Here is a 27,462-nt window from a genome sequence, read left to right on the forward strand (position 1 = left end):
CAAGTTTCACGATGAACTAAATTAGCCCCGGAAAAGCCCACGTAACCACCGGATTCATTGGCGATGTGTGGGGTACAAATTGCCCATTCTACTGAGCACCGCTTTGGTAATCCAACTGGCCATTGGAACCCAAAGCACTTTGAGTCCCGAAATGGGACGATCACACCAAGGGTGGCGACCTACCGCTAGGGTGGTGACCTCATGCCAAAGGGTGGCGACCTGTAAGACTCAGTTTTTAGACACACAAAAGTCGCCAAAAGGGTGGCGACCTCACGCTAAGGGTCGCGACCTACCGCAAGAGGATGGCGACCTACCGCTAAAGGGTCGCGACCTACCGCCAAAAATGAGGGTAGCGACCTACCGCAAAATGGTGGCGACCTACCGCAAGAGGGTCGCGACCTACCGCAAGAGGGTTGCGACCTACCGCCAAAAATGAGGGTAGCGACCTACCGCAAAATGGTGGCGGCCTTACGCTGAGAGTGGCGAGCAAGTCAAACTAATTTCTTATAAGGCTAAAGCAAGATGGTGATGGCGATGCGGCAAGTGAGGACACTCCTACTCCTCATGACTTGGACACAGAGTCTGGTGGACTTGTAGACTATGGCGAGTGAAGGAGCATGCGTGCTGGGCGGATCTTCTCCTAGGGACGATGCGGCGGCGACTTCAGCTTGAAGACACATTGTGCTCTCATGCTTCGAGCTCGGTGTCTTGTGGACTGGTTGAGTCCCTTCGCCATATTAGGGGGCTCGCCCAGGAAGCAACTTGATCCATGAAGATGCTACGAGGGGCGGATGCGGGGGAGATTGGCGGGAGACCATGTCATCAGGCGAGCCAGCTTCTATTCAGCGAGTCACGTCATATAAGGCGGGCCACCACGACTCCTTAATCTTGTAGGCGTTTGTACACCATCTTTCTAGGTCCCGCGTCAATCGGAGATTCATGTATTTGCGTATTTCCTTGCGCTATTGGCGGTTTGTGTTTCATTTGCGCCATGTCGGCGACCTACACGCTTTATACATCCTTTGTTGATCCCGCCAAGTAGCGTGGCTAGGTGATCTTCTAGGCGGGGAAGCTATTGCAACTAGAAACTTGGGAATAGTTCCTGCGCGTTGGTCGAAACCGCCAGCCGAGGAACGCCGTACCAAGTGGAAAGTGGCAACGGGCGACTTGCTAGGGGAATCACAAGGGGACAGAGATTGACGGTCACAGTTTGGAGACACACTTCGCTCTCCTGCTTCGAGCTTGTGGACTTGCGGACCAAGGGCGCTCGCCCTTCATCTTTTGGCTGTCAAACCCAATTGTTATTGTTTGTGGGAAAGCGCGAAAAGCCTCGTCATTATAAAGATCAAACACCATCGCCTGGCAGGTGACACCAACAACAAAGTTCAGTCGCTCGCCGGGGTTACCGCCAGTCGGTGATTGAATGATCAGCACATGACCCATGCCTGCCACCTTTTCCGCCGGCGAACGATCATACACCTGCTCCAACTTATCGCCAATACGAAGTAATCGTTCTCGCCGCTTGTGGACTAGTGGACTTGCCAGCTCGGGTTGCTCGTCAAGTCAGTGGACTGGGTAACTGAAAATGCAAGTTTCCTTTTGCTCACGCCATGTTGGCGATATAGTTTACTTCTCTTTTCTCAAGCCATGTTGGCAGTGCAGATTCTGGTGTACTGTAAGACATATGTAAAAGCATTTAAAAGACACCCTTAGCTCTCGTACCTCGAGCTCGGTGTCTTGTGGACTAGTGGACTGGGCGAGCCCCTAGAGGGGCAACGCCCAGCATGTATCCCGCCCTGAGGCGGGGCTCTGGCCTTCAGATGGGCCTTGACCTCGGAGGCCCAATTGGCCCAATAGGTAGTACCCAAGCTCTATAAATAGGAGGTAGTTATCAAGTGTAGGGGACTTTTGGCTCATTGGATGAAATAACACTCGAAATTCAGCACACTCTCTCTCATTCTGATTCTCTCTTAGCACAATCCCTCTACCTCTGGGTACTATACCTCTCTTGAATGTCCATTCCCGGAACATAGGGGATGAATATGGAAATAGTTTCTCGATGTTTGATAACCTTCCAAAAAAATTGTTGGTACAATGACTAGGAGGAGATCTTGGGAGAATCGTGCTTTGACCTATGTTCAAGTACCGCTATTTGTGAGGAAGAATATGATGAATGATCCAAACCGTGGAGATATACTCTGGCTGTCAATGTGTTGGGAAAGAGAGTGTTTATGAAGGCTTTAGAGAACATTCTTCAGAGGAGATGGTTGATTAGGAAGAGGACTAAAAAGCATGCTCTATTTGAGTTGATTAGTTTTCAATAGGCCACTAATTCCTAAAAACATTCAAGTTTATTTGCTTCTAAACTCTGAACTTGGGAGGTTGTTTGCCCTCCCACCAAGTCAGACCCTAAGCATACCCCACAATTATGGTAGGTCGAGTTCAAACAGGGAATACAATCAAGGCTAGTATTATGTACTAGGACAGCATACTGCGTACCTAGTTGGAATAAGGGAAGCGGCCTGGAGTAGGTCATCTGACCAGCTTGAACCTCATGCAGGGTCCCGTGATGAGATTTCTTTGGATAACCAACAGTTGTTGCTAGTATTGGAAATGATTGAAATGATTTCATTGAATTCAATACTCTGATGAATTACATTATATACATCAAGCTAACTAGAGAAAGGTTAACTGACTCACCTACATCTAACTTCTAACCTGCAACTAACAGACTTTAGTTAACTAATCTAACTATGGTTAAGCCTACTTGTTTACCAAGTAAGTAGTCAGTTAAATACAACAGCTCCAATACTCCCCCTCAAACTGAGGCGTATAAATCTCTAACACTCAGTTTGGACAAAAGATTATTAAATTGAGTAGGATGGAGAGCTTTAGTGTGCAGATCAGCAAGTTGAGCTGAGGTAGGAATGGGCATGAGCTTTATGATGCTTTGCTGAATTTTATCTCGAACCAAGTGGCAATCTATTTCTATGTGCTTGGTACGCTCATGAAATGTAGGATTTCGTGCAATATGAATGGCTGAAAGATTATCACAATATATAGCCACAGGAGCAAGCATGGGATGATGCAAATCTTTCAAAAGATAGATAAGCCACTGAAGTTCACATGTAGTCGAGGTAATGGCCCTGTATTCTGCCTCAGAGGAAGATCGTGATATGGTACTCTGCTTCTTAGACTTCCAACTGATCAAAGAAGAGCCGTAGAAAATATTGAAGCCTGTGATTGAGCGTCGAGTATCAATACAGGATGACCAATCTGAATCACAAAACGCTGTGAGAGTAGGGGCTGATGTGGATGAGAAAAATAATCCTTGCCCAGGATGCAGTTTGAGGTATCGAAGAATACGAAGTGCAACATCATAATGGTCTTTCTGTGGACTAGCAAGGAACTGACTCAATGTACTGACTGCAAAGCAAAGGTCAGGCCTAGTATTTGTGAGATATAGCAAGCGACCTAACAGCCTGCGATAGGAATGAACATTAGTATAAGGCTGTCCTGAACTTGCTGAAAATTTGGTGCCAGGGACCATTGGTGTAGTAACTGGTGCACAAGCCAAAAGTCCTGCATCATCAATCAGTTCTAAAGCATATTTTCGTTGAGACAGAACCAAACCCTCTTTAGAACGTGCAACCTCAAAACCAAGGAAGAACTTTAATGCACCTAAGTCCTTGATTTTAAATTGGTGGTCCAGAACTGTTTTGACATGTTGAATCTCTTCAAGATCATCCTCAGCTAGAACTATGTCATCAACATACACTAATAAAACTGTGATATGGCTGGCTGAATGCTTGACAAACAAGGAATAGTCAGATTTGGATTGAGTGTAGCCAAGGTTAACCAAGGAAGATGTGAGTTTTGAATTCCACTGTCTACTGGCCTGTTTCAAACCATAGAGAGATTTGGTTTACCTGCAAACTTGACCTGGCTTCCCTGCCTTGTAACCTTGTGGTAATGACATGTAGACCTCCTCATCTAAGTGACCATGCAGAAACGCATTGCTAACATCGAGTTGTTGCAAATGCCAGTTGAGGGAAGCAGCCATAGCCAAGAATAATCTAACTGTTGTCATTTTGACAACGGGAGAGAAAGTCTCGAAATAATCAAGGCCATGTTGTTGTGTGTAACCCTTTGCTACTAAACGAGCTTTGTACCGCTCAATACTCCCATCAGCATGTCTTTTTACCCGATACACCCATTTGCAGCCAATGAGATGTTTCCCTGGGGGTAGGTCTGTCAAATACCAAGTTTGTGTTCCTTCAAGAGCTGCAATTTCAAGATCCATTGCAGTCCTCCAACACTCATGCTTTACTGCTTGAGCATAGGTGGTTGGTTCTACAACTTGTGAAACAGCTAAAACATAGGATTTATGTGAAGAGGATAAAGAGTCATATGAGAGAAAATTAAAAAGAGGGTAAGAGATACCAGATGATGGTTCCACTGTAGAAGAAGTATGAGCTACATTACAATGGTAATCCTGAAGATAAGTTGGTTTGCGGGTGTGTCTAGAGGAATGCCTTAAGGGAGGGTGCTGAGGATCCTGTGGTTGCTGTGATAATGGTTGAGAAGAGGAAGGAGCAACTACTGCATGAGTATCAGGCAATGGTGGTGTGGGATGTGGTGGTGTGAGATCACTGGCAGTATCACTCAATGCAGAAGGAAGAGAAGGAATTTGGAGAAAAGTAGAATGTGAAAGTCAATCTATAGTTCAGGACTTTGGTCAATTTATGAATAGAAACAAGGTTAACTGAAAATCCAGGGATGTAAAGAACATTGTGTAAGGTTAAAGTGGAAGAAAGATATACAGTTCCCAAATGATTGGCAATAGCATGTGCTCCATTAGGAAGTGAAACTGGCACTGGTTTGATAGCATAGTAAGAAGAGAAAAAGGATAATGAAGAAACAATGTGATCAGTGGCACCTGAGTCCAAGATCCATTGAAAAGAAGTGTGACCTATGTTATTTGAGATAACATTGTGGCTGCTCACAAGATTGGTAGAAACTGCAGCTGCCTTAGAGATAGGATGTGAAACTGCAGTGGGTTTAGATGCAGGAAGCAGTGCTAGGAGACTTTGAAATTGCTCAGTTTTCAGTTCAAGACTAGAGGATGGTGGATCATCTTGATTAGGAGAAGAATGAGAATCATTTCTTGCAACTGCAGCATAGGCCTTCTTTGGCTTATATCCATTTGGAATACCAGGTGGATAACCATGCTTGAGAAAGCATGTTTCAACAGTGTGGTTCAATCGGCCACAGTGAGTACATTGCCTTTGTCCATTTGATTTGTGAGAATTGTACTTAGAACTTGTCTTTCCCTTGTTGTAAGTAGAATGCTGAGAATGGGAGCCTTGCGCATGTGAAGATTGAACTGCCATTGATGCTGGTTCAGGAAGAACACCAATACCTAAATGCCTTTCTTGCTGTATCATCATAGAAAAGATCTTTGGTAATGTAGGTAATGGTTCCATCAACAAGATCTGAGATCTAGCAGCAGCATAATTGTCATTCAATCCACGAAGGAAGCACAACACACAATCATTCTCAGGATATTGTTTGAAAACCTTTACTGCTTCACAACAACATGCAAGTGGAGAAACACAAACAGGAATCGGGCGATAGTTGCACAATTCATCCCATAGTATCTTCATCTTAGTATAATATGCAGTAATCGAAAGATCTGCTTGATTTAGAAAATATAGTTCATGATGAAGATGAGAAATTCTTACTGAGTCTCCTTGAGAAAACCTATCCTTGAGATCTTGCCAAGTTGCTGAAGCAGTATCGATCCAAATGATGCTAGTTGCGATCTCTGGAGTAACAGAATGATTGATCCAGGAGAGAACAAGATTATTTCAGCGTTTCCAGGCCGATAGCATAGGATCATCATCAGCAAGTTTCGCAATCGATCCATCTGCAAATCCGAATTTGTTTTTCATCTGCAACGACATCGCCATTACACGAGCCCAGCCATGGTAATTGCTACCATCGAGAATTGGAGAAACAAGAACAAGAGAAGGATTCTCATTCGGATGAATGTAGTACTCATGCGTGGAATCAACCAAATTCGCACGCGTAATCGGTGACCTCATCGCTATGGATGAACAAGTAGAAGCTTCGAAACAAAGAATCTGAGAATCTGCGAAGAAAGCAGAGAAGAATTCCGAGAAGGAGAGGGAAGAACGAAGGAAGCTGAGAAAGTAGCCGAGAAACGGTGAGAAAATATAACCGTCACCGAGAAAGTATAACAGAAATTTGGGATTTTCTCGGGAAAATGGAGAGTAAGGTGAGAAAATCTATCAGAGAGAACGCGGAAGCAAAATTCGCTCTTGATACCATGTTGGTAGTATTGGAAATGATTGAAATGATTTCATTGAATTCAATACTCTGATGAATTACATTATATACATCAAGCTAACTAGAGAAAGGTTAACTAACTCACCTACATCTAACTTCTAACCTGCAACTAACAGACTTTAGTTAACTAATCTAACTATGGTTAAGCCTACTTGTTTACCAAGTAAGTAGTCAGTTAAATACAACAGCTCCAATAACAGTCACGACTCACAAGAGATAATAATGAAGAATTATACATATATAAAATGGAAATAAATCTTTGACAACACAAGAAATTGGGAGCAATGTGGAGCATAGATTCCTATGATTGGTGGAGAGATAGTAGGTATAATTGTATGAAAGAGTGACATACACCGACAAACGCTCCATTTCGCGTGCCAAAAACAAGAAAATGACAACATATAACTATAGGTCAAAATGATGAGTATTTGGGCTCAATGCTCAAGGGCCCAAGTAAGTGAATAAAAGAGGGTCAAGAGAAGGAAGTGAACATGTTCACCATACAACTAAACAGGGCCAAAGTATTAGCAATTTAGACTTTTCTTCTAAGCATATCACCGTGCTTGTAAATAATATTATTGATCAAATTCAATTTAGAACGTGGTATTGGATAAATATGTGTTAAAGTTAATTCCTGGCTGCTTATCTTTTTGGTATGACAATCTTGCTAGGTTTAATTTATTTTCAGGACAACGTACAGATGAGGTTGACCATGGGGGGCTGCTACTTTAATTCCATTGCTGTTACTATTCTTGTTGTTATTGAAAGGGGCCAGCCGGGGGTTTCAAATTACTTCTTTCATAGGATTGAGTATAACTGTTGTATCTTTGCCATTCTGCAGAAGAATTCATATACTCACGAGCTATTGTTGGAGATGTTTTATGGTTAAATTGGGGAGGTTACTCTGTCATTTTTATTTTTTTCAAGTTGGCTTGCTGTCAAGGTTGTTCACCTTTCATGTAATGGTTTCTGTAGACTTTGTATTTACTTATATATGGTTCACCTTCTATATTGAGTGCTTCATAAATTCATTTTTCTTTTATAAAATATATTACTTTGTTTTTCAAACTTTGAAGTTCACAAATAAGTTGAATGGCTTTATCATGCATGCTTCCAAGTTTAATGGTTTCATTCAGAATTGAAATGTGGTTGATTTAGGTGATATGTGTCTAATTTTTTTATAAAAAAAACCTACTGAGAGTTTGCCGGCCATCGTGATTGGATGTTCTTGGTTGAAACAAAATTACTTTTCTTGAAGGATACATTTCTCCTAAATAATAAAGGTTTTAATTTAGATTCGAGACTTATGAAATATGTGAGGAAAATACCTACTAAGACTCCAAAATATGAATATTCTAGATTCAGACAAAATTATTTCGGTGGAGGATACTTGTAGAGTACAAATTGTAATGATTTCTAGCTTTCTGTTAAAAAACAAAAGACTTTCCTAACTCTCAATGTTGTTGGCAGGAATGCAAATGAAAGGAGGGAAGGAAACTGCACTAACAAGCTGCCAAACACAGACTTATCAAATTAATTAAGCAACATATAACAATATTACAGTCAATATATCACATTGTTTACGTAACAAGCTAGCATATACCGAGAGATAAGTTGTGTCTAGTCCATATAGGATATGTATAGATTCAGATGCATATACATACAACAACATGACCCGGATCATATGATATGATATGAGTTTCGAGATGTTGGTTCTTGTTGGTACTGCATATTCCAGTACTGTCACCATTCCACAAGGACAAATCATGTACCCACCTCTATTCACATGCGCCCCCCATTAATCATCACAACAAAACAATCTCCTCCATACACATTTCTGCTACTACCTTGTCTCTTGCCTTCCATAAAAGTATTCTGAACTCTCCTACTAGACTACTCTCTTTAGATTCCATTAGTGCTCATCTAGTTTTTCCCCTGTGCCTCCCTCCACAACCTCCAGCATAATCATTTCTGGGAGCCTTACATATGGACCATGCATACTCCTTCTTTCATATAATTGATTTGTTTTGAGTAAAATACACTTACCCCCCTCAAGGTTTGCTAGAAAAACACTCCACCCCATTCTTATTCAAAATATACACTCCACCCCACTCATTTTATTAGGTTAACTCCATCCAAAAAGATGCTAACGGAATATTCCATTCAAATCAAAATTATTTAATGTAAACTTATTTTTCCATTTCATTTTTTTCTGGTTATTTTTTTTCAGAAAAAAACGTCACTTTCTAATAATATCTAGACATTACTCAATGAATTCATAAGCAACATTTTTTTATAAACCTAGGCAAAAGAAATTTACTTAGTATTTATTTGGTGAATTTTTAATTAGTATGAAATTAATTTCAAAATATTTTTATATACTTCACTATTTATAAAAATTCTTTATAAACCGGGTATTACTAGTAATTGTGATGTTATATTCTTTTTTGTTGAAACAAACTTTTTTTAAATGGAACTGACCTTAAACGATTTTTATTTGAACGAGATGTTTTTTTGAAAATAATAATAATAATAAATAACCAAAAAAAATGAAATGGAAAAATAAGTTTACACTAAGTAATTTTGATTTGAATAGAATATTCCGTTGACATCTTTTGGATGGAGCTAACATGATAAAATGAGTGGGGTGGAGTGTAGATTTTGAATAAGAATGGGGTGGAGTGTTTTTCTAGCAAACCTTGAGGGGGGTAAGTGTATTTTACTCATTTGTTTTTGAAAAATGTTAGAATAATACAAAACACAATTTGTATCTAAAAAAAGGATTCTCTGTTCTAAGTAATAGTGCAGAATTCTCTTTTTTCCAATTTTTTTTATTTTTTTCTCTGTTCTAACCTATGTTATCTTTCTTCCCACTTATTTCTACCATTAATTTGTCTAAGTGTGTTTCGATAAATAGCTTATCAGCTTAGGACAATGAACATTTATTTATGGGCTAATTTAAGAAATTTATTGAAATAAATTGAAAATATATATGTTGTGGATAATATTTATTTTTATAAACATGTTGTAAATAAGAATAACTATATATTATTCCTAAGCTAATCAAAATAATTAATAAAAATAAATTCAAATTAGCTTATAAGTGATTTACAAGTTATATGAGATCTCTCAAACACTTAAATACAGCAATCTTCTAAAAAATTGCCAATAACGAATAACACTTAGTTGAGTGTGACTAGGCCATTGATAATTGGCATATATATATTTGATTTGATTTAAAGGTATCGTAAAAATTTGGCACAAAATACAAAATTATACAGGTAAGTTTGTTTGTCTCCATACAGAGAGCCTGCTATAATTAAGTTTATTCCAAAAGCATAAAAAAAATACTATATATACTTAATTATTGGGTGGCATCATTTCAATCAAAATCATATTTGTTGGCTTTGGTTCCGTAATCAATAATTGAGTAGGTTTCTTGTACTGTTGTATATATGTTTTACGTATTTAGCTTTGGTAATACTCGTACCATAAGTCTTTTACTAAAATTTATTTGGCGTGTAAAAAAATCAATAATTGCATTCATCATTCATGCCATCATTTTTTCATTAAAATATATACATGATTGATTTTAAATGTCTAACACTAGGGGATACATAAATCATAATGATCTTATATGAGAATGATATGAATATCATAACTTTAAATTTAATTATAAATAGTTAAATTAATTCTTTTAATATATATATATATATTAATTTATACACAAAATTTAGGGTGAGGGTTTAGTGTTACAACCCAAGCCGCCTATGTTCATGTTTCTACGAGTATACATATGGTAGAATTACATTCACCTCACAGAGATATGAGTGGGAGTTCGAACTTAAAATCTATCAGATACGTGACTCTGTCATACTAGATCAACCCTTTAAGGTTAATAATAAACGTTATTTAATAATGGAAAAAATATCAATGTTGTTGTTTAGGTGAATAACTTAATGATAATGATCATAAAAGAATCCATCTATTGAAAATCATATTCAACTTAATTAGTTTTTTTTTTTTACACTACTTTTGGTAGTGGCAAGTTTAAGAGGAAAGGAAGAAAGTTAATCGAGAGGGAAGATGAACACACTTGTGTTTGTGTGACGGCCGAGAAGAAAGAGAGGGAGGAGTCAGGAGGGTGCAGGTAGATCCATCGCCTTTTTAAGGTTTTCCTTAAATAAAGAGAATGGACGGTGATTTGTGTTTTTTTAATATATCACTTTATTTGTTGGGTTTTAAATGATTAAAAAATGATTTTTTATTGCCATTAATGTTTTAAAACAAAAGAATATATATTTTTCTCTTATCTTACTATTATGTTAACGACCTATAAAATTACTTTATTTCTCTCAATTTCATCTCTAGTCATTTTCTCTCTTCTCTAATACTCTTTTCAAATAAAAAAAATTACAAATGAAAGAAAATAAAACATTGGCCCTCCCTCGTGTTAAAATGAATAAATTTATTTGTGTGCCCTTACTTCATAAGCACGTCTCCCTTGTGTTAAAGAAAATAAAATTTATTTGTGTGACGTTGTCCTTGAAGGCTTTGGAGAAGTGATTAGTTGCAATAAAGTTGGAGGGTGATAATATCCTATTCAGGATTTGATTGTTTTTGTTTACGCATGTTTCCACAATCGATGAAATGTGATATGTACGGTGAAATGGTTTTTTATATATATAAATTTTTTATTCCTTTGGCCACCGGTCTCTATTGGGAAAGGGACACCATGTGACTAATCTGGCTCGGGATACGGTAGTGATGTCCCTGACAACAAATGTATTATTTTTTATCTCATGTGAGATCGAACCCAGGGCAAAAACCTAGGCGAAATTTCTTAAATAAAATGCACATTCATCACTTGTATTACCTTTCTGGTTTTATATATATAATATGATTATCAATATCATGCTGATTTAATTTTATTATTAATTAAATAGATTGAAGTGTCTATGTAATTTCGTAAATTATATAAAATTAATTGGTGATATGAAGAATACAAGTAATATCAATATTGTATATGTTGCTTACCTGTACGCGTTTTGGTGTCCATTTGTGTGATATTGATCTTGTGACCAAATGAGGCCACAATAAAACCAAAAACAGAAACATTTTTTAGGGTCCAATTATATGGAGAAATAATTATATTGCTCAATTCAGAAAAGTTTCTCGTGACATTCCAAATTATTTAAAAATTTGAATCTGCAATGCTTGTCTCTACATATGAAAATGAAACTCATGACAGATTCACACATTTCTGATTGCTAAAAGACACATACGGTAAATAAAGAAGTGTTTAAATCCATGTATGCCGATATTTGTCTATTTTTACTAATCATGTGTGTGCATGTTCTTGAGTTTAATGTTCTTTTAGATATATTATTTATTTTCATAATTAATTCCTTTGTCGCTAAATATTTTGTTCTTGTACTACGTAATATTTTAGGATTTTGGTTACTTGAGTTGAGTTGAGATCGAGATAGAAAAGGTCACGTGAGTTGCACTTTGGAAAAGTACATTCACATGCCAATGTGTGAGTGTGTGACAATGGAAACAAAATTTATTAAAATCATAAAGTTGAGTGACGAGTGCTTGTTGCTCATGGACAAGCAAGCAAACAGAGAGGCAACATTAATGCTAGAATTTATCAAAGATACTCCCTCCCTTCCTGATCTTTTGTTGTTTAAGGTTATGCACATTGTTTAAGAGTGCAATCATTGATATATTTGTTGACATAAACACCCCTATTTAATGTTCTCTTATAGTGAAGAGAGAGAATAATAGTTATTGGTTAAGAAATTTGTTATGATTTTGATTGGTGAAAATAAGAGGTGGTAGGTGAGAGGTATAGTATTAAATGAGGGTATATATGAAATAAATTGAGAAAAAATGCATTGGATTTATAAAACAACAAAAGTTTTGGAATTTAGGCCAAAAGTTAAAACAACAAAAGATTAGGAACGGAGGGAGTAATATGATTAATGGACAATTTTTCAATTTTATAAAGGATTGTGTATGGAAGAAGTTTAAAGGATGGAAAGAGAAGACACTTTCTAAGGCAGGTAGAGAAGTTCTCATCAAGGCATTGGCTCAAGCAATTCCTTCGTATATTATGGGATATTCCCTCCTCCCTGATTCCTTGTGCACTCAAATTGAAATATTGATGATTAGGTTTTTTTTAGGTGGCGATGTAACTACTAGGAAAGTTCATTGGGTGCGGTGGGACAAGTTGGCAAAACCCAAGAAGGATGGGGTTGGAGTTCCGTGTCTTGAGAGCTTTCAACCTGACGCTTCTAGGTAAGCAGTGGTGGGGTCTAACAACTGTTGAGTCTAGTCTAGCCTCTCGACTCTTCAAGGTGTGTTACTTTCAGATTTCTAGCTTACGGGCAGCGACTCTTGGGTTTAGACCAAGCTTTGCATGGCGGAGTATTCTCCAAGCTTGTAACGCCTTCGATAGTGCTTACTGCTAGCATGTGGGAAATGGAGAGAGCATTCGTCTTTGGGAGGATAGATGGGTGCAAGGGGTTGATGATCTTACCGCTCACAAGGACAGGCTTGGGAACTCCCAACTAACGATGGTTGTAGAGCTCATGAACTTGGATGGTACTTGGAATAGAGGCAAGATTTTCACGGTTTTCCCACCTGGTGTAGCTTCACATGTTCTCAATATCCCTCTCTCAGTCAGAAGACCTCGTGATATGTTGATGTGGCCTCATACTGCGGATGGCGTGTTTTCTGTCAAGTCGGGGATTGATGCAGCGGCGAGGTCCCTGCCTTCGTCTTCGTCTGGGATAGTGGTAAACTGGTAAGGTATATGGGCAGCCCATGCTCTCCCTAAATGCAAAAAATTTGTCTCGCGAGCTTGCGATGAGACGCTTCCAGTAAGGACGAATTTAGTCTGTAGAGGTGTGGCGGTGGAGAGTCTTTTCCCTATGTGTCTTGAGGAGCTAGCAACGGTATCCCATTTGCTCCTTACATGCCCTTTGGCTCGGGTTGTGTGGTTCTCTTGTCCGCTAAGCATTCGTGTGCTTGAGATGTCAATCCCCTTCCACGAATGGATCTCTTCTTGGTTGCAGGTGGGTGAAGATAAGGTTCTGAACGTTATTTTCTCGATGGCATGGTCCATTTGGAACAGGAGGAACAAGCAAGTATTTTAGGTTGCTCTCCTTCCAGTTCCGTTGGTGATTGTGGAAGCCTATCACAATTTGTTTATGTGTGAGGACAAGCATGGGCCGGATGGCTTCGATGCGGTGGTGTTGCTCGCGGCACCTGGTGAGGATGAGCAAGCTCAAGCACAACCAGTGGGGTGGTGCAAACCCCCAGCTGGGACGATCAAAATTAACTTTGATGCCTCCGTTAGACAATTGCAGGGTTATGGTTTTGGCATGGTCGTGAGGAATTCCAGGGGACAAGTTCTAGCGGTGGCAACAGAGGTGATGAGGGCTGACACTTCTCCATTGCTTGCGGAGTTATTGTGTTACCGATGTGCCATGGGGTAGCTCAGGAGCTTGGATTCAGAACTATTTTGTTTGAAATAGATTGTGTGCTTCTATACCACGCTTGGAAGGCAAGGGTGGATAACCCTTCTTACCTATCATCAAGTGTGCACGATTGTTTGAGCTTGGAATCTAGTTTTAACTCTTGTAGGCTTGTCCATGTAAAACGCCAATGCAATGCTGAGGCAGACTATCTTGCTAGGAAGTCGTTTAACTCTCTCAGTCATATGTGGCTAAAAAATGGATGAATTAAACTATTTTCAATTTTTGAGAATAATCAAATTATATTATTTTTAAAATTTAATTTCTTTTGTTTCTAAATTGTATTTTTCTCTATTAAAAGATAAAAGTGTCTTACAATTTAATTTATTTGCTCTATTTTTTTTTGGTTATATGGAGGGGCGAGGCCCCGGAACACGCTACACAGGCGTGAAAACAAGCGAGGAGGACGCAGTCCCCTGATCAAGAGAAATCAACTGGTGACAATCACCAAACGATGAATCGAACAAGAATTCAATATGAAGAATTTGCAGAGAATTTCAATTTGGTGAAACGAAAATTTGTTTAAGATGGTGGTTGTTTTTTATTTTCACTTAATTTCTCTTACGAAATTTCTTTAGTACTCTTTTAAGATAAAAGGGTTCCATAACCTTTGTTTTGATTTGCCATGATTTTATTTGCAATAAATTTTATAAATTTGCAACTTAGTCCTTAATTATCTAAATAGTAAATTGTAGGGTACTAATTAAATTCTCTCATTTTCAGGGGTACCGAACTAATGCATTTTTTATTAAATGAACCACAATAAATATTACTCCAATACAACACTTTTTTATATATTAAGTGAGTGGGGTAATTTAAATTTACCCTCAATTAATATAAGCAAAATATCATATAAAATGTTCATTTCCTCTCTCATGATCTCCCTTGCATTTCCCATTTCCTCCTCAACAACCTAGTTATTACTTTTATTTGTCAAAACCAATTTATTCTTTAAAATTTGGAACAACTTATATAGAAAATATCTCAAACTAGTAGAGTCCAATATGCAGTCCAACAAGAGGAATTTGGTATAAAGCGGGCTTCACAATATGTTGAATGGGCCCAAGTCCAACTTCATCGAACAAGAGAACACGAATGAGTAATGAAACTAATCCTCTCAAAACTTTGAGATTACATTAAAAGGGTAGTTTCTCCCAATAAAATCATTCTTCATAATGCATCGCTCAATGATCAAGCTCTGGCCTAGATGCTTAACAAGTCAAATCATCTACCAGTTGTGTTATCCCGATCAGTGTTATTAACTCGAATCGGTCATCGACTCGGTCAAGGCACTGAGTCAATGAGTCACTGGTCCAACCAGTGAGTCAAAGGTTCAATCACTATTGAATAATGTTAAAATTTTCATATCACCAATTAAAACTATATTATAAATGTTAATGTTACCACGAAATTTCCAAAGTCTAAATAGTATATTCGATTGTTTTATAAGTATATTATATATTAGTAACTTTTCTTACTTTGTTTTTTTTTTTAAACTTTTCTTTATAAATGAGCGTTACCAAATAATATTATAATATATTAATTTTCAAGCCTATTTCTATTCTAGTAATGTAACTTCATCATTTCAAAAAAAAAAAATGTAACTTCACAGTTTTATCAATGTGTAGTCCATGTGAAACAAAGCCCAAAAAACAAACCCTAGTATCCGTAACAATTAGATCCGCTCCATTTGCATAGAGTAGCGACCGTTACAAAATTATCTCCTCATAGCCAAGAATAAAGCAAAGAGAAAAATGATGATGGACTGACGGTGTAAAGTTTTTTTACACCGTCAATCAATCAGATTTCAAGGATGTGCTACAGCAATTAATAAAATTAAATAAAAAAAGAGATTTTCTCACATCCTCAAAATCTGATTGGTTGACGGTCAGTGCATAGAAATTAAACTCTAAAGCAAATACCAAAACTAATATTTGAGATCACAAACCGCACTCGAAGCTTATTTCAATCTCCATATTTGGATCAGTCTCACAATCCTTCTTTTTTATCAAATTGAGGATTAATTGAAGTTTTTATATATCTTTTAGCTGAATTTTTTTCTTAATTTTTTAAACCGGACCGATCCGGTTTCTTTCCATTTTTTTTGTCAATGATCCACAAATCAATATATGAGGCCCAATATAACGTGGCCCAATACGAGGTCCTTCAGTAGACAAACGTGTTCTATTTCGCTCTCGCCGCACGTTGTCGCTGCCTCTTCTGCAAACCCTGTTCTGTGAAATCCAACACTGAACGTGAAAACCCTTGAACCTTCAAGCATAGTCTGTGAGAGAATAATGGGGAAGAAAGCAAAGGGTTCAAGGAAGGGTAAGAAGGCATGGAGAGCTAACATAAGCACTGAAGACATAGAAGATTTCTTTGAGAAATCAACTAAGGATGCTCTCTCTGGAGGCTCCCTTGAAGCTGTTGCCAGTGACACCCTCTTTTACGAAGACAAGTCCAAAGGTACCATTTGATCTTTCTTTCATCTGGGTATATGCATTTTTTTCGTAATTACTGGCTTCTATGTGAGAAGTGTGTTTTTCATCACTAATTTTGATGTGGGTAGGTAGTGATTGAAGTGTTGCCATGATAAAAAGTTTTTATTTTCAATTTATTTGGAAGATGGGCTAATTATAATTATCTATGTGAGAAGTATGTGTTTTCATCGCAAATTTTGATGTGGGTAGGGTAGTGATTGAAGTGTAAAATATGCAAAGAAAATAATGGGAGATGCTCAGATGCTGATTTTTATTGTATGGGGGCTGCCATGAGAAAAAGTTTTGATTTTAAGTTTATTTGAAAGATGGGCTAATGGTAATTTATTTGTGTTTCTAGTATCTGCTAATTTTTTGGTGTGGAAAAAACACTATTTCCAAAATGCCAATTTATTCTACCAGAATGAGTTGGGTTTTCTATTGGTTATTGGATTAGGATATATCTGTATTTGGCTTGAAAATATATAATTTCATGTGCATAGATCTTGCTGTGAAGAGAAAGATTGAAAAACATAGAGAAAGAGTGCTCCGTGTTGATAGTGTGCTACAGAAGAACCAATTTGTTAAGCCAGTGCCGTCTTCGTTTCTGAAGAAGGGCTCTAAGAACCGTAAACCGGTCTCTATAAGTTTAGAGGCCAATCAAGATGTTCATAAGGTTAGTAAGTTGTTCATTATGCTGTAAGGCTGAAATACTAGTAGGATTGGCTAAAGTTCTAGTATTATTGGATCATGTTTGAAACTTTGAATTATTTGCTCAGCTAGGATCACGTCTGGATAAAATTGGGTGGTTACTTCTTGTCCCCTTTTCAACTTAAACCTTATTTCAAATCTGTTTAATTGACATTTCTTATCTCTAATGATCCATATCAGGATGATTCGACGTTAGCCTCCGGCACGTTTGATATATGGGGTGACCAAGGTACCTTATACTTATATTTTTATTAATTTGAAGTATTGGTGTGCTTTTTTGTTATTAAATTTTATAGGATTTTTCACATAGGGTTTTTGATATTGTCTTGCAGGTGAGGACATCAAGAAGGTTAAGAAGAAAAAGGTACAGTTTATGGCATTACAGATATTTGTATCATGAATTTCTTATTTCATTTTTTCTTCATGGAACTTTCAATGTTTGAGCTGATAATATGATGGATGCCTGCTTAGCAGGTGTCAAAGTCTTCTATTATTCCAGCAGTAGAGGTTGATCATCCGGGATGCTCGTTTAATCCTGCATTTGAAAGCCATCAGGTAGTTTCTTGAGAAATTATGTGTTCCCATGCCATTTGTGATCTTTGTTTTGTCTGTAATCTTGAGGAAGAATCTTAAGAGCTTGATTGTTAAATCAGGATATGTTAGCTTCTGCGGTCGCGGAAGAAATGCAAAAAGTCTACAAAGATGAATTGGGCCCTGAACCAGTGCCATTAACTGTTCCTGGAGAACCTATTGCTGAAGAAGATGTGAGTAGCGTTAGCTTCATTTATATAGTTACTGCACTAAATAATTTTGGCACAGTTATAAAGCTTTAGATGTGAATTTATGTGGCTTTTGTGAGTTTGTCCCTGCTTTATCAGTAACATGCTTTTTTGTCAGATGTATTTTCTTGATGTGGATAATGGTAGTGATGATGATGAAAGTAATCCTGACAATGAGGATGATGCAGCAGAGAAAGGGTAAGCTATCATAATTTAAATTAACCTGACATTATTTAATAATATTAGTTAACCCCCAAATTATATTTTTTTACCATCGAGGCAGTTAATATAATGTATTGTTTTCTGTTTATTTTCTGCTCATGATTTTATGTACAATAGTAATTCAGGCATCTGAATGAATTGTTGATCACTATTATGGTCCTTTTTCTGCATTTAATTTATAGTCTCTTCTGCTATTGTTAACAATACTTCTTAGATACATAAAAATATTTTTTTACTGAGATCACATTCTATTTTTTCATAAAGAATTATGTAAATTTTAAATTTCTTCTGAAATCTGCAAAATATCTTAATTTCTTAACATGCTATGGTAGTAACTTGTATTGGGTGGCATTTTATTATCAAAACCCCATAATTTTTTAAAGATCTGATGTACTTGTATTGTTTGAATTACTCTGAGACAGGCCTATTAAAACAAAGAGAGTGACTAGAGTTGTGATGAATAAGAGAGCTAGGCGCAAAGAACAACTGAAAACAGAATTTGAATCAAAGAAGAGGAAGGATATATCAAAAGAAATTGATAGGTAATGTGACCATTCTCTCTCTCCCTCCCTCCCTCTTCAACCACAATATGAGATGATATATATAACATCTTTGGTTCTTTGGGCTACAGCTTACCTGAAATTTTTGAGGAAATTGCGAAAGAAGATGAGGAAAAAAAGAGAAGACGTTTGAGGAGACATGTTGCTATGGAAGAGAAGTTAAAGGTGTGTCCGCCACGCTTAGGAAAGCACAAGTAAGCAATCTTTTGTATTTATCTGAATTTGCTTTCCGCATCATACTTATGGGCATGGAAGCAGTTGTTAAGTGTTCTTAACTGTATTAGTGATAATTACTATTTCAATTTTACAACAAAAATTTACCCAGTGTTTGTTGAGCTTCTCTGTTACTTAAGCCTACCAATAGAATCCGGTAGTTATGATTCACTGATTCCATTCTCAAAACAGGTTTGTGCCAGCTCCTGTTCAAGTTTTATTAAGTGAAGAGATAAGTGGTTCAATCCGCAAGCTTAAGGTATGCTTGCAAATTTCTCCTCCTGAGATTGGTTATTTTGGTGTCTTTTTTTGTGAACATACAAGTAAATTTTCCTACTTTTGTTCCTATCTATATAGGGTTGTTCCACCCTCTTAAAGGATAGATATAAAAGCTTTCAGAAAAGAGGATTGATTGTGCCAACCAAGAGTAAAAGGTTAGTTCAACTTCAAACTGGTCTATCATCTTATATCAAACAGATTTAGCAATAGAAGGTTCATATTTTGATTTTGGACATATATTACTGCCTGCAATGAGCCTGTACTTTATTGTCTTCTTCTTGGCCCTGTTTTGCAGAGTTTATTTGAGCTTATCTTATAGCATTAACATTTATTCAAGTGTTTGGGAGAGCTTATGTATATAGCATTAACACTGATAGCAAACCTATCTATGAGAAGTTTTAAGCTTATCTTCGCAAGCTACTCTGATTAACCTATAAATAAGCTTTTATACCTACCCATAACATATTATGAGTTCAATAAACTTCTCAGATTAGTTTATGAATAAGCCTTACTGTCTCATCTTTCATCTGGATTTTGATTACAGTGGACAGTTCATATTTTCAATGATTTTACTTCCATAAAATGCTGTGTTTTTTTTTAGTCATTATTATGAATTAAAGCTCTTCTGATCCTATGGGGGGTTTGCATTGTACAGGAGGTAGTTTTCTCTTCGTCGTTGACTCCAAAATTCAGGCCTGGATATGTAGCAAGAAGACTAGGGATGGATGAAAGACCAAGAAAGTTTCTTTTTCAGTGATTATTATGCTTTTTTCTTATTTAGCTCAATTTTCACACATTTTCGGTTGCTGTAAACTTCAATATCGTATGTATTTTTATTTAATACATTTTACCTTTTTATTGGAAAGCAAATAACTATAGATATAGCAACTCACTTGTTAGAATGCATAAGGGTTTATTCAGCACTATTTTAATTGTTAGCAACATACTCTTTTAAATACATTATTCAACATGTTGGTTTAGTGTTTAAGATGTCAACATTTTTTAAAAAGGAGGTAAATCTGTTGATTCTATAAAGTAGACCAAATCCTTGCCCGGACTATTTTGGTTTGCTTGTAAAATCGTATGAACTTCATAGTTACGTCTAGTATAACTTGTTGACTTTATAACAAATTGCAGAATAGTGTCAAAACTCAAATTACAACTGCATGCAGAGTCTATAAAATTATTTTATATTTTCTTTGTAATTGTTTTTACAAGATTACACTTTTATAAATTATTTACAAAGTCCAAAAAACATAATAATAATAATTAATTCGCGTGTTCCACGAGTTGGGTGTATTATTAGGAAGGATAACTATGATGAGTACAATCAACTAGATTCATGATGATGTGGCATAGCAAGGATCACATGTTTTTATTAGACCGATTGGTTGTGGAGCATTTGAGCACTAACACCTAATTGATAGAGCACATGACATATGACAATTGACAAATTAGAAATATGGAGAGAATAAATTAAACAAATGAACCCCATTAGTACAATGAATCAATTTAAAAGAATTGAGAGAAAGAGATAGACCATATGACATGCAATGGATAATATTAATACATGTACCCTTCATAGTGGATGAGTAGGGCTACATAATATGTTTTCATGAATGAGACCACTATGTTAGCATCAATAAGATTGTTGTTGAATACGTGTTGAATTGAATTTTTGTTGAAATGAGTGTCTTGACAAATATTGTTTCTCCCTTAATGAGTCAAAATGTGTGTCAAATGGATCAAACAACACTTGGTGTATATTTGCACTTACGAGTTTTACAAGATATTGTGTCCAAACTTTGTCACCCTTTCAGTCATAAATTTGGATCTCATGTTCTTTGCATGTTTACATACATTACATTTTCATACATCTATGAACTTTACAATCAACAACAATGACATCTACAGTAACCCAAGAAACACAAGCGCCTCAAAAATCAAATGACTCTAGAATTCTCTAGCTCTCTCTCCAGGCCCCCTCTTCCCCTAATCTTTGTAAGCTTCTAAACCAAAATACAAAAGGAAAGAAAAAAGATACAAATTTATGATGAACTTTTACCGGGAAAAATTATATATGTTGGTGGAGATAGCAATTACACTTGTTACTACAGCTAGTATAACCATTAGCAGAGCTATGATTTTGTCCCTTCTAGTTGATATACCATGAAAATCCCTGTCATTTTTGAAAAAAAAGGAGAAAAAAAAAGTTAGACAAAGCCTCATTTTTTTTGTAAATTGTCTTGTTTGATGGAAAGTTGAAAGGAAGAGAATAAGATTAAGGAAAATGATTTGTACATAATATGATGAATGTGATAAGAAAATAAGGTAATGAGAAAAATGAATTTGGATCCCCTGTAGCCTTTGCACACAAATAGCCATAATTTTTAATTTTTTTAATCTATTATTTATTTAGATTGATCTTAACCATAAATTGTAAAACTCAATGGTTATGGTTGTGCAGGAGGAAGTTGTAAAGAATATGTGCTGCAGAGGATCCAAATTCGAGAAAAAGGGGATGTCTTAAGCGTGTTGGCACTGTTTGGATGTCTAAGTATTGTTCCGGCAAGATAAATTACCTTAGAACTATAGAGCCAGGGAAGACAAAGGCAAGGCACACAGCAGATGTTGATCCCAAGAACTGAAAAATGTACCAAATATCAGGAACTACAATAGCAGCAATGTAGCTCAAGACTAGCAGAACCACAGTGAGAATCACAAATCTCTTGCTATCAGTGGCTAGAAGAGGCTTCTTGGGGAAGAAGAATTCATCTATGTTGGCTCTCAAAGAGAAATTCAGAAGAGGGAATGCTAGCATGACATGAATTGCATAGCTTAAACGGACTAACGTGTTGAGCAAGGAACCAAGTGCAGAACCAGAAGTTTGGTCAAAATTGACAAGAATGTCTGATTGTGTTGCCTCCCCAAACAAGAGGTACCCAAATAGGCCTATTGTGAAGTATATCACAGCACAAAGCACTAGTGCTATTCGAACAGCTTTTGTCATTTCAGATGGTTTTCCAAGCTCAAACCCAATTGGATGCACTGCAAAAAAAACCAATTATCAGCAAAAAGAAATCTTCTAAGAGGATGTTTGGAAAACATAATCAATACTAGGTTCTACTAAGTTAAAATAACCGGTTGAAATTATGTGAGTGTGTGTACCCATAGTATCAGAATCAATTTTACTTGCCACTAACAAATAGTTGTTTGTGGCTTTGTGCATTGAACATAATTAATTATAAGGTTTTAGAACTAAATCTCATGACATTTTCATGCAAAAAGAATTCATAAAACTAGCCAAACATAAATCACATCATTTTACTCATGTTTACCATTTGCAATTTTAGGAGAATCGATTCTGTCTAGAATCAATTCTGCTAACGCTGATTCAAACGCACACTAAGAGCATGTTTGGAAATCTTTTTATAATTGATTTTAAAGTCGGAATAAATTCTGGACCGAAGCATATGTAAGTATCTTATATGTTACAAATCGATTCTAATGGGAAAAAAAGAGATCCATTAAGCAAAGATTGCTTAAAGGTTAGTCAAATCTTCTAAACAAAGATGCTTAAAGTAACTACTAGTAGTAGTAAGTAGTTAGTACCATTGAAATGAAATGTGTAGGCTGTGACAATGACTGGAACTGCTGTAAACAGATCAAAGAAAGAAGTTTGGCGATCCAAACTTGGATAGAATTTAGGTGTTTGTGTTTTCCCTTCCACAAGAGCAATGATTGCCAACACAGAACATATGGTAACAAAAGCCACAGCAAGAAGAGTTGATATTGCAGAACTGAACTTCAAGGACTCTGTAAATAGCACACAATAGCACAACACAACAAAACTCAATGTCAGTAATAATGGATATATATGCCAATAATGCCATTGTGTATTGAATTTTTCCATCTCAAAATGCAAGAAAACAAAAACATGTGACACAAATGAACTTATATCAACATGCACTAACTTAAACTGAAACACTAATTAAACTCAAATGAACTAGTCACTGACCTACACGACGATACAAGACCAATGGAAGCAGAACTAAGACTAAGGTGACAAACAGAGCAAATTCCCTTGAGTTCCACCAATGAATTCCAAACCACTGTTGCAAAATACCCAAATGCACTTCCCCTCCAGGTTGATTTCCAGAAAGTACATCAGCTGTAAAGTTCATCACACAATACACAAAACGTTAAAACAGATCAAGACACCACCAAAAATAACCATGGTTTTTCATAGACACCCAGAAAAAGTTAAAACTCAAACTCTTCAGATGAATTTTGCTGGGGTTTTTTCCCCGCTCTGTTTTTTTCTGCTCTGTTTTTTCTTATGAATTCAACTGATGATGAAAATCTATTGAAAATTTGCATTGTTGATGCTTACCGATTATAATGAGATACATGATTAAGCACCCAAGATTAGTAATCACGACGCAGAGTTGAGCTGCTACTGCTCCTAATGGCCCAAACGCTTCTCTCATAACGCCGGCGTACGTTGTCGTCTCGCCGGAATGCGTGAACCTCATGAGGAAGTCCACTGACACTTCAGCTAGAAAAGCGATAACCAGAATCAGCACAAACGCCGGAACCACGCCCAGAACCTTCAGGGTCGCCGGGAGAGACATGATTCCGGCGCCAATTATGCTGGTAGAGACATTGAACACGGCGCCGGAGACTGTTGCCGGCTCCGCTATAGGCTTGGATCCTGGTAGCAGAGGAACTTTTGCTCCGGCCACCGGCGACATTCCGGCGGTAAGAGAGTGTTTGTTTGTTGTTGTTTGTTACGGACGGAGGAGTTGGAATTATTTATAGGTACTTTGGTTTTGAATGATTGAGGTATGAATTTACTGTAATGCCATAGGGGGGAGAATGTATGTGACTGTGTAAGAGAGAAAGGGGAAGGGTGGAATTGTAAATTGAAGAGTGGTGGTGGTGAATTTTCTGGCAAGTGCTATAGTTGGGTTGAGAAATGATGAAGGATACAGGTTGTGGTGGCCGGAGCAAATTCCTTGTATAGAGAAAGACAGTGAAGCTGTGATGGATTTCAGCAGCAAATGAATGTGGACAGATCTTGTGATATTATGAGGTTATCTAAATGAATCTAGACAAAATTTGAGTTAAATCAACGTAGTTTTAGATTGATTGATAATAACTAAGGTGATTTAATTCAAAACTTTGTCTAGATTCATTTCGTCGATTCGTTTTTTTTATAGGTAAATGTTAGTAAATTAATCATCTTCAAGGTTCGAATCCTGAATCCTTCATCTCATCCAATTTTTATGTCAGCTCTTATCACTTGAGCTATCATTTAGTCGATTCTTAATTATATAAGTTTTATGTGTGTGTAATTGACAGGTTGGACTGGCATGATCATATATAGCCAATTAAGAAAGTCTAAAACCGTGGCGAATACGAACACGAAATGAATTTGGACGGAGAAGTGGCTGTTGTGAACCTCATGCAACCCTTCACTGTTGTGCCACATGTTATTTTAGTAGTATTAATTCATGTTCAAACAAACAAATTAAGGAACCAAAAGTGTTATATTTGAAAAACTAATAATTAGTCAAATATTTTCCTTTTATCAATCACAAATTCATCTGTTTTGTAAAAAAATTATGGGAGTTTTAAATATTTAATGAGTTTAATGGATATGCACTGACAGTGTAAAGCACCCTTTACACCGTCATCTAATTATACTGCAGCATTTTGCCATGTCATTAATTTGATTTTAAAAATTAAAAATATAATCAAAACTGGATCTGGATCCGAATTGTAGCCTGTAAATTTCCGATCAACCTCCCACCTCACTGTAAACCCTAATCAGAGGTCTTTATGCCATCATCAGGAATAATTTCAACCTTTTTTTTCTTCTGGACTTTCCTCTACATCGTGGAAGAGATCCAATTCATCTTTCTTGTACACCGAAGACGGTTTGTTGTGGCCTGTGGGAGAGGAAGATGAGGCGGTCCAAGAGCCTGGGGATTCTGAAGCGGGTGAACGAAAATGATGACGATGTCGCCGATGTGAGCGGATCGTTGCAGCACCTTCACCTCGTGAACACGCTGGTAGAGTGCAGATCAGAGATTGGCTCATCGAGGAACAACATGATAGGGTCGTGAATGTTGTCGGGTGTCGATGGAGACACAACGGTGTTTGCCGCCTGAGACGTCGCGGTGCTTTTGTCGCCGATGAAGGTTGCTGCGACGATGAAGGCCAAGTTGGTTGATAAGAGCTTGATCGCAGACCTCCTTCTTAGTTTGGAGAGGGCCATGTAAAGTCTGCAAAAGGAAGAAGAAAGCAGCGCACGTGGGAGAACGTGGGTCGGGTCACGTGGTGCAGAATTATAATTCAGTTTTAATTTTTAAAATCAAATTAATGACATGGCAAAATACTGCAATATAATTGGATGACTGTGTAAAGGTGTTTTACACTGTCAGTGCATATCCATTAAACTCATATTTAATATGATAATATTTATTAATTATTTCCTTAAACTAAATTAATAATAATAGAGAAATTAAATAATTATAAAAAGATAGGGTATGTGAAAAAATAAATTCCAAATTGCAATAAAAATGAGATTATTAATTTTTTTTTTTTTGAAACTGGATTATATATTGAAATCAAAACGCCATAGAGGCTAATACATCTGAAGTCACCAAAAGATCCAATTCCGGGGGAACCACCTCAATCCAAACAACGCTGGAAAATTTTGAGGAGTTCTTAGCCAAGAAATCAGCCACACTATTACCGGAACGGCGAACAAAGGAAAGATCAAAACTAGTAAAGTAAGAGACCATGTCTCGACAATCATTTAAAACTGAAAATAAATAAGAATCTCATGGTCTATTCTTCTTCCAAGCCTCAAAAAGTTGTAGGCAATCCGTCTCTAAAACCACCCGGAAGAATACATAATCTATTATACCTATGATAAAAGTTGCCATGAATAAGCCCTGTAAAAAAAAAATTACATGGACAAAAGTATTAAATACTATATTCATAATATATATAAATTTTATAGGATTAAATATCTTTTTAGTTTCTCATAGAGTTGAATCTAAATCGTTCCTTAAATTTCTTTTGTTGAGCTTTTGATCTTGCAATTTTTTATTTGAAATAAAGGCTCATGACTTCATTATCCAAATATCACGAGAGCATAACAGTCAACAATCAAACAAACCTTAATAATAATATTGACTTCCAACTCGGGGGGAGGCGACGTGATCAGACGGAAGTCTTGGTCCTGGAGACGAGAAGCCTTCTTAGCGAGCCAGTCCTCCACAGCATTTTCCTCGCAATAGAAATCAACCCTCCAGCTGCGACGCAAGAGCCTACGAATTTCCTCCAAGAACACTGCTTGAGCATGGTGAGAGATTAGGATCGGGTGCTTAAAGACTGATACCAATTCTCTGCAGTCTATTTCACATTGAACCTGACGGCTACCATGGTCCCAAATAGTTTGCAAACCATCCCGCAACGCCAGTGCTTCAGCCATAACGGGTTCCCATGATTCATATGCCAGAGAAATCCTAAGACCCATGCCAGCTGCCTGTTTCGTTCCGGATGACTCCACCGCTCCCCATACAATCCTCATCCTCATGGAAACTACCATCCACATTTAGCTTCAGAAAGTCGCGCGTTGGAGGCCTCCACCCCATACGAAAGCCACCGTGATCATCAATCTGCAAATCTGGCTTCCAAAACCGAGAGACTGCATCCAGCTCCACTCAAAATTTCCTCCAAGCTCCCTCCAAATTCCATACCTCTGTATCTAGGCACATATTACACCTCCATTTCCACACACTCCAGAGGCCAACAGTGAATTTTACTGCATGGTTCCCTCGGCCATGGTGATGGTGGTGAACCCATTCCCTGAAATTCAGATTCTAGAATTGACTCCAATGGCCAGCTCCTATTTTATTCCAGAGCTCCTTGGAGTGGGGGCAATCTCTTAATGCATGGAGACAATCTTCAACCTGAGTGGAGCACCTTGAGCAAGCTGCCGTTGGCTCATAAATCTACTTAAAAATGGACTTATAACCTATTTAAAATCTTCACTATGATGTATCATTTTAAACAAATTTTCAGGTGTTAAGAAGTTCAACAGAACCTCGTTTATTCTCAAGCTATCTATCAACATATACATAAGCATGCTGAAACATTTATAAATATCTTATTTTAATTATGTATTTTAGTTCATTAGCCTTAAGCTTGTTGGCCTATTACGATAGAGTGATAGACTAAGCTGAGAAAAAAGTATGATTAACATGCCAAACTCAGGTGTTGGAATTTC

General features: G+C 37.1%; 2 protein-coding genes across 2 annotated transcripts; one reads left to right on the plus strand and one right to left on the minus strand.

The window, feature by feature from the left end:
* Positions 1–16,107: 16,107 nt before the first annotated feature.
* Positions 16,108–20,083, plus strand: LOC130733533 (ribosome biogenesis protein NOP53-like). Its single transcript, XM_057585756.1, has 12 exons — positions 16,108–16,382; positions 16,897–17,069; positions 17,285–17,333; positions 17,437–17,468; positions 17,579–17,659; positions 17,758–17,868; positions 18,002–18,081; positions 18,528–18,647; positions 18,737–18,859; positions 19,071–19,137; positions 19,236–19,312; positions 19,813–20,083. The coding sequence occupies exons 1-12, from the start codon at positions 16,214–16,216 to the stop codon at positions 19,817–19,819; spliced, it is 1,089 nt and encodes a 362-aa protein (XP_057441739.1). The 5' UTR covers positions 16,108–16,213; the 3' UTR covers positions 19,820–20,083.
* Positions 20,084–20,898: 815 nt separating this feature from the next.
* On the minus strand, positions 20,899–24,223 carry LOC130733534 (amino acid transporter AVT6C-like). The gene is made up of 5 exons (XM_057585757.1): positions 23,551–24,223; positions 23,176–23,328; positions 22,770–22,973; positions 21,740–22,205; positions 20,899–21,336 (listed from the first exon to the last, which is right to left on the minus strand). The coding sequence occupies exons 1-5, from the start codon at positions 23,909–23,911 to the stop codon at positions 21,219–21,221; spliced, it is 1,302 nt and encodes a 433-aa protein (XP_057441740.1). The 5' UTR covers positions 23,912–24,223; the 3' UTR covers positions 20,899–21,218.
* Between the last annotated feature and the right edge of the window lie 3,239 nt (positions 24,224–27,462).

Source organism: Lotus japonicus, chromosome 1 (genome assembly GCF_012489685.1).
Source record: "Lotus japonicus ecotype B-129 chromosome 1, LjGifu_v1.2".
In the NCBI taxonomy this organism is placed as follows: Eukaryota; Viridiplantae; Streptophyta; class Magnoliopsida; order Fabales; family Fabaceae; genus Lotus; species Lotus japonicus.

Coding starts and splice junctions, on each gene's coding strand:
- LOC130733534 (XM_057585757.1), bottom strand. CDS start 23,911: ATGTCGCCGGTGGCCGGAGCAAAAGTTCCTCTGCTACCAGGATCCAAG. Junction 22,974..23,175: donor GGTCTTGTATCGTCGTGTAG/GTCAGTGACTAG, acceptor TGCTATTTACAG/AGTCCTTGAAGTTCAGTTCT. Junction 22,206..22,769: donor CTACACATTTCATTTCAATG/GTACTAACTACT, acceptor TTTTTTTTGCAG/TGCATCCAATTGGGTTTGAG.
- LOC130733533 (XM_057585756.1), top strand. CDS start 16,214: ATGGGGAAGAAAGCAAAGGGTTCAAGGAAGGGTAAGAAGGCATGGAGA. Junction 16,383..16,896: donor TTACGAAGACAAGTCCAAAG/GTACCATTTGAT, acceptor TCATGTGCATAG/ATCTTGCTGTGAAGAGAAAG. Junction 17,334..17,436: donor TGATATATGGGGTGACCAAG/GTACCTTATACT, acceptor ATTGTCTTGCAG/GTGAGGACATCAAGAAGGTT.